Source organism: Aplysia californica, unplaced genomic scaffold, assembly GCF_000002075.1.
Source record: "Aplysia californica isolate F4 #8 unplaced genomic scaffold, AplCal3.0 scaffold00961, whole genome shotgun sequence".
Classification (NCBI taxonomy): domain Eukaryota; kingdom Metazoa; phylum Mollusca; class Gastropoda; order Aplysiida; family Aplysiidae; genus Aplysia; species Aplysia californica.
In genome coordinates, this window is record NW_004798231.1 from 140,314 (window position 1) to 148,515 (window position 8,202).

At 38.7% G+C, this 8,202-nt stretch overlaps 1 protein-coding gene across 1 annotated transcript in view; it reads left to right on the forward strand.

Annotated features, from left to right (window-relative positions):
* LOC101862982 (pseudouridine-metabolizing bifunctional protein C1861.05) overlaps positions 1-7,911 on the forward strand; it is a 28,527-nt gene extending 20,616 nt beyond the window's left edge. Inside the window, exons 17-19 of the mRNA XM_005110891.3 lie at positions 2,101-2,288; positions 2,952-3,040; positions 4,721-7,911. Of these exons, the coding sequence (XP_005110948.1) occupies positions 2,101-2,288; positions 2,952-3,040; positions 4,721-4,973 (530 nt within the window). The 3' untranslated portion in view covers positions 4,974-7,911. The remainder of the gene's footprint in view (positions 1-2,100; positions 2,289-2,951; positions 3,041-4,720) is intronic.
* The last annotated feature ends 291 nt before the right edge of the window (positions 7,912-8,202 follow it).

The following is an 8,202-nucleotide window of genomic DNA, read 5'->3' on the forward strand; positions in this document are numbered from 1 at the left end:
CACCATCGGCACGATGATGGATACCGACTTACCATCGGTTTCCGATGACAACCCACCATCGGCGCTATGATGTATACCGACTTACCATCGGTTTCCAATAAAAACCCACCATCGGCGCGATGAAGGATACCGACACACCATCGGAAACCGATGACAACCCACCATCGGCGCTATGATGGATGCCGACTTACCATCGGTTTCCGATGACAACCCACCATCGGCACGATGATGGATACCGACTTACCATCGGTTTCCGATGACAACTCACCATCGGCACGATGATGGATACCGACTTACCATCGGTTTCCGATGACAACCCACCATCGGCGCGATGATGTATACCGACTTACCATCGGTTTCCGATGACAATCCACCATTGGCGCGATGATGGATACCGACACACCTTCGGAAACCGATGACAATCCACCATCGGCGCGATGATGGATACCGACACACCTTCGGAAACCGATGACAACCCACCATCGGCGCGATGTTGTATACCGACTTACCATCGGTTTCCGATGACAACCCACCATCGGCGCGATGAAGGATATCGACACACCATCGGAAACCGATGACAACCCACCATTGGCGCGATGATGGATACCGTCTTACCATCGGTTTCCGATGACAACCCACCATTGGCGCGATGATGGATACCGTCTTACCATCGGTTTCCGATGACAACCCACCATCGGTGCGATGATGTATACCGACTTACCATCGGTTTCTGATGACAACCCACCATCGGTGCGATGTTGTATACTGACTTACCATCGGTTTCCGATGACAACCTACCATCGGCGCGATGATGGATACCGACTTACCATCGGTTTCCGATGACAACCCACCATCGGTGCGATGATGGATACCGACTTACCATCGGAAACCGATGACAATCCACCATCAGGACGATGTCGGGTTCCCACACACTATCGGAAACCGATGATCACCCAACATCAGGACGATGTAGGATAAATGTGTATTTCCGATGGTCAACCGATAGCACCGCTGTCACACCATAGTCTTTACTTTGTCCATGCTCCCATCCCTATTTTATCTTAGTAGTTTGATCATAAAGATAATTCCCTCAATCAAAAGTTGAATCCATGTCTCTAATTCAAGATGTTCTTATAAAATCAACACCAAGGTGTATATATATGTTAGAACAATTTCTCCAAACCTAGACCATGAGTCCATTAACAGTAAGACATGAGACTGCAGCCGTGGGTAAACAAGCTCAGCTGTGTGGGGGTTTAGTTTTGGTATAGAGGTTTTACAGCGCTCGCAACTGCATAAGGTCATATGAGCACCAGAAATGATAAAATTGGAGCTCTCTGATGTTTTTAAAAAATTAAAAATCTTTAGAAGAACCCTGGTAAGATTTGCATAAAAAAGTTGCCAATTATTACTAAAATCATGAGAGTGATTGGAGGGAATCACTTGTAAGTTCTACTTTTCTTCCCTCCCTCTGTTGTACCTGTCTATCTCGCAATTTGTTTTGTACTAAAGGACAGTTATTGTGTCAATGTACCTCTCAAATCAAAGTGTGAAGTACAAAGATGGTGATTACTGTGATAGATTTACGACTACAGACAGAGATGTCGTTTTTCCCCAATGATTTTCTCCCCATTTTAGTTGTGTCTTTTAATCTTTTTTTTGGTTTCAAATGTACCTTCGTAAATTTTCAGGTATTTTAATGAAATCCTGATGACGTCCCTATACAGAGAATAGACAATGATTTGTTGTATAAAGCTCATTTGGGAGAAGTGCTGTTCCTGTGTCTATTGCTTGTGCTTGTATAATGATAATTTTAGTAATAGTAGTAATGATAATAGCAACAAAAATGTAATTATAATAGGTATTATAATAAAAATAATAAGAAGAAGAACAATAATAATAATAATAATAATAATGATAATGATAATAATAATAAAAAAATATAATAGGTATTATAATATTATTAATAACTAAAACAATGATTATAAGTGTAATAATAATGATGATAATAATATATGATAATTATTGTGTTGAGGGTCCAAAACCGTAATCATCCGACCACTAATGATAAGAACTTACATTTCATATTGGCTTTCGCAGATGCTGTGGTGTCTGAGAATTGGAGCACGAGTGACATCATTGAAACGTGTGTACCGCTGTGTCGAGACCTGTTGCGACACATCCCCTGTGTGTTGCTGACGCTGGGTCGACACGGCGTGGTGCTGTGTCACAGGTGTCCACACAACTCGGAGACTCTCTCGTTCTCCGACCTCCTCAAGGCTGGTCAGGTAGGCTGCTACAGCACCATGTGGTCTTGTGCTGATGTTGAGGGGGGTTTGTGGGTACTGTACTCTCCTGTGGTCTGCTCCTTCTGCTTTCCTCCAGTGTTTTTTTTGTTTTTGTTTTAGTAAGGTTGTACGGGGCTCGCGACTGCATAAGGTCCTATGAGTATGAGCGCCAAGGGGTGGATGTCTACAGAGAAGTCCAAACGGGGAATCAGGTTGGGGACTCCAATGTTTGTGTAGTCTTAACTTGTTTTCCGTTTAGCCTGGTTAGAACTGGAGGGGGAAAAAATGTTGCTTTAGAGTTGAAGGTGTTGGATGGCAGTCGGGTGCTCTGGTGTGGTTTGCTTCTTGTTTCGTATCAAACTATCTTTCGTCCTGGTCTCTCCTCCTTCTTTTGTTTGTTTCTCTCTTGTAATACCTCTAATCTTCTGCACTTACTTGACCTAATTATATTTTGAGGTCTGTGGACTGTCTGCCTGTCGGCCTGTCTTGCAGTTTCCTTAAATTAAGAAACCATTATATGTATTGATGTGTGGATGTTCCTTTGCCAAAAAAAAAAAAGGGAAAAAAAGTGGCAATTTTTGTGCCCATTGGCTGTGAACTACAAATGCCCTGGGTCCTGTATTTTGAAATATAAGAGTCCACCTTTGTCTTTTTGCCCCACAGAGTGGTCACTTTTCAGCTGTTTATTTCCCGGAGCTCAACAAAGACTCGGACATATCCCGAGTGGTCAGTGTGTCCGGCGCTGGGGACTGGTCAGTGATAGAAATTTTTGTTTTTTCTTTTAAGAAAAAAATTCTTGTGCTTCGCATCTTCATATATTTCATTGTTATTGCTGCTGACGGAAATAGGATGAAAAAAAGGCCATCTTCAGTGCACTTTTAAGGGTATATACACTCACACACATATATAATAATATATATATGCATGAACGCTTGCACGCACGCATACACGCACACACACACACGCACATGCACACGCACACACACACACACACACACACACACACACACACACACACACACACACATTCAAAATACTATAAGAGCAATTTATTTGACAGGTGGGTGTGGGAATTTTATCTGTTGTCTGCTTCAAGTCCATCTCCATCGATGTCTTCATCATCATCATTATCATCATCATCATCATCTCATCTACAAAGCTGTGAGTCTCTGTGAGATGCGAAAATTCAGTGTTTGTGGGTGGTTGGTGGGTGCCCTGGTGTGGTTTGGTGCCTCCTTCCTTTCATCTATCCACCTTATCTCTCCTCTTTTCCTTTTGTGTATATTATTCTTATACAACACCTCTAATCTTGGACACTTATATGACCTTATTGTCTTGGAAAGTGCTGTAAAACCCTTATTAAAACTAAAACTAGCACTGAATTCAGTGATTATGTTTCTTTTTTAATTTTTACCCTTTAAACTCAAAAGACTGATATTTTGGTCTGGCGCATAGGCCTCTGTACCTTGAATGCCCATTATATCAGTATTCCCCTTCTACCCTGATCATGACTGTCTGTACAAGCCATAAAATCAGGAACCCAGGGGAAGTACAGATTTATGAATGCCTATAGTGAGATCGGTGGATTATTTTTGAGGCGAGGTCTCCGATTTGAATGTCCATTTCCAATAGAACTGAGCCAAGTTGGTTGAATTTACTCCTACATTTACCCTCACCCCCATTTGGGATTTGAACCAGGACCATTGGCACCACAGCATGGAGAAGACATTGGTTCCTGAGAGCGGAAGTTTAAAAAATGGGTTGGCCCTGACAGGCAGATTAAAACCACCATGCCGTTTTAACTCACTGAAGACTGAAGGTTTTTTGTTTTTTTTCAAAATTATATAAAATTTGAACCATTTAACCAATTGCAATGCCGTATTGACACTATCAGGAACCACACAACAACAATAAACATACCAAACTACAAGTGTCTATCTCTGCTAGCTTATTTATGTATTATGATTATTTGAAAAAAGGTATAAAATTCAATATTAAAAAAATTTATGAGTAAAAAAATAAAAGACGCCACACAAGCAGTTGTAACAGTCACGTAACTATAAATGCTCTGGATCAAAAAGTTATCGACTGTTTTCCAGGAAATTTTTTGTGAAAAGAGACAAATGGCTACGCATGTCTAAGCCAGATTCCGTACTTTTAGTGGCATTTTTATATAGACACAATATTGCGATAATGACGTTCCCGCGTTTCCCAGAACTGACGGGCAATCCTGTGTTTTTAACGGGAAACGTCTTCAGTGAGTTAAATCATTACAATTGTATCACTGGGTTAACTCTGACAGGAGGTATGATAGAAATCAACCAAAACCTAAATTATCTAAATTATGTCGATGCGGACGTGAAGCGTGAAGCATTTTTACAAAAATAAATTGACCCCCGACCTCCTCCCCCAACCCTCCCACCCACCCACAGCTTGGCCTCGACCTTCGTGGCTGGCCTGCTGAATGGCCAGGGCATGACGACAAGCATGCGACGAGGCATGCAGGCAGCTTGGCTCTCCCTGCACTCTATGACCAGCGTGCCCGACTCCATCTCGGTGGACGGGCTCCGTGACTGTGATGTCAGTGAAGGCCGCGACGATGACAAGGATGATGATAATTCTGTTGTTACCGGACGTCGTCGGGACTGGGGGCCGGTGGATGTCTCGGACGGACAGCTTGGGTAGAAGGATGAGTCAGGGTTCGTACTGGTCTTGGAAAACTCCTAAAACTCTTTGCTTTTATTTTCCAAGCCGTAGAAAACTTGAAATTTTAGGAAATTGGCAAAATTCTTGAAAAAGTCTGGGCAAAACAAATTTTTAACAAGATCTATTGTAAAAATATTCCCTCGAAGTTTAGAAGGCCTCGACTTTACGCATTTTGAATAAAATAATACTACACCAGAACAAATTTTCTTCCGAAATGACCCGTTATTTGTTTTGGAAAAAAATAAATCTGGTCTTGAAAACTCTTGGAAATGTCTTGGAAAAAAAAATCTCCTGTTCAGTATGAACCCTGATGAGTTCTGAACCTTTTTTTTTTCTTCTATTTTTTTGTTGTTGTAGTTAAACTGAATGAGACTTGTTACTTGTCACTTGTCCTGGGCAACAATACCATTGTACTCCGGACAGGTCCATAAGTGCTCAGTTCCTCTCAGCATTAAAGCCCGTAAGGTATCCATACTGATTGTTCTCAAAGATTGTCTCTCAATGAGACTATGTTGGCCAAATATGGTGTTTTATATTTGTTTATATATATATATATTTGTTTCAAGATGGCGATGAATAAGGAAATGTATGAGAGCTAGTCTGTACAACAAAGTTTAACCATTTCTACTCCAATCTACTTTTTATTAGATGGTGTAGAAGTCGAAATATGCCATTCAACTTTCATTTGCCTATGTATTGGGTGTTATTTCAGCCTATGTATTCTGATAGCGAAAAAACAAAAATCAGTATTATTAATCAATGTATTATTATGGTATGTCTTTGATTTTATATCCCAACAAAAAAAATATTTATTGGATTTGGGTAGTTTTTTTTTTCTTTCTATTAACGTTTCTATAGATATGTTGAGAAATATCAGCAGAAATCAGAAATCTCGTTTACATCTATTGGGGGGTCTCTTTGAAATAAGTGGAAAAATGCTCTAGAACACTGCACCCTGCAGTAGAAGCTGGCAATTGCCTCACACGGTCTCAGTTAGTTATCCAGTTTGGTTGTTGTTTTTTCCTCTTCAAAGAGGACAGGAGAGAATTTCATTTTGCCTTTTCCCGAACCAAGTTGTTTCCGAAAGTGATTTGTCTGTTGATGAAAAGATGTGATGATGCTTTCAAAATTTTTTTTCCTGTTGTGTAAAAGGTTTGACTTTTTAAGAGGACCAATGTGGCCTTCAGGTTCACTGCGAGTGAAAGTACATTGGAAATCAACTCGCAAAATATATTATCAAAATGTTGGTTTTCGTATTCAGTATTTTATTTCCTTACATTCCGACACTGCCTGTTATTGAAGTAACACTTAAAGTTATGATGTTTGTTTTTCTCTTTTTTAAAAACTTTTTTCCAGTCCAATAGCGGTTACCATTCTCAAAGTTTCAATATTGATCTTTACTGTTATAAAAAGCATCTAGTCACACATGGATTTTGGGACCAATGTAAAAATTTTTTTATTTTCTTTTTTTTCTCCTTATTTACTTCCAATTTTATACTGATATTTTTTTCAATGTACCTGCTCCGAAAGCACAAAAATCTGGGCAATATTTTATTCTATTTTGGAACATAGTTTTTTCCCCCCCACCTTCACTGTCCCATAAGGCCACACACTCTACTTCTTAGCACCAAAATCCACAATTTCGTGATTTTTATGTTTTTTTTTCCTCATTTTCTTTTAGTAATCACTTCAAGGATTAAAATTTTTCAGTTTTTGGAATCATTATCTGATACATAATAACAGAAATGGCAAATTAGGGTGAAACTGGACTGGGCTGTCTGAAAGACCATTTTCAAAAGCTAAAAACTCGAAAACTATCCATGCTATCTATGAACTAATTATATATTTTGTAACCTGCTCACAAATCATTAAAAAATGACGCTAGCTTTTCTTGAAAATCTCACTATTAATAATGTTATTACTTTTTGAAGACTTGCGAAGTGGCGAATGACAAAAATAGTCGAAATATCGAAGTAAAAAAATCATTAAAAAATTTTTTTCTCAAAAATTAGAAAAAGATACGGTCACTTTATTTTGAAATGCATGGTGCACTAACCCTCCAAAGTTCATGTCTTTATATTAAACGGTTTTTGAGTTATTATATTAGCTTTTAAAGCCTAGAAATGAACATTTTGAGGAAAGACGCAAAAAGCATCTTAAAATTGCTTGAAAGCATTTTATTGGCTCACATTGTTACAAACTTTATGGAGCTGTCTCTTTGAAATAGAGCTCTGGGAGTACTGCCATTCAATTTAGCACATCATTTTCAAGGGAAGTTTCATAATAAGACCAAAAAAACATTGTCTGGGCCCAAACTGGACCCCAAAAACCCGTGTGTGGCCTTAATATAATTGTTAAAATTTGTCTTTGAGTTTATTGTACGTGGTTGTGACAGTTTAGCAGAGCTGCTCACTCAATGTCGTAGAGTTGGAGTTGGAAAGCTGTTAATTGTTCTAAGCCCAGAAAACACAATTTTTCAGGACAGAAAAAAAACAACAACCCCAAACTGTTTCATTCTTTAAAAAATTATACATACATAATGTACCTGATCTTTTCTTGACTTTTTGAGAGTTTAAAATTTGAATTTTGACAAAATGTTTTTCGAGCTCATGCAACCTATACCACTGATTAAGAAATTGCAAAAAAAAAAGAAAGTTTTTTCTACAAAAAATTTTAGGCTTAGTTCATCCCAACAGCTGGCTAACGTCCATTTTTTCTCTGACATTCCCAAAGTGCCTGTGAAAATGTTTCCAGGTTAACGCTGGCAAGTCCAGTAGCTCTGCTGTGTAAAAGACAAAAGAACTATAGCTGTCCCCGCTGTTTTATGTTAAAAAAAATTCTGAAATTTTGCAAACTGAGCCCAAAAATGTGAAATTATGCAATTCTGTTAATTTTAACAAAGAATGATAAAGGAAAATAATGAGAAACTATGCAAAAAAATGATCAAATTTGCTAAATTATGTGGGGTGCATGAAAACCCGGGGACAGCTATAGCAATTTTGATCAAATGAGAACATCTGGGACCATGCTCAGCACTATTGCCATTTGTGAGGTAGCGTGGTGGAATCAGGCTCTCGTCAAAATGATTAAAGTGAAGAAACTTGCATTTTTCCACAGGTTTGTGAATTTTTATAATTTTTTTGTTTTTTGGCTCAACACCTTTCATGCCCTTTAAAAAACTCATTTCTGTGTGGATTTTTTAAAATAA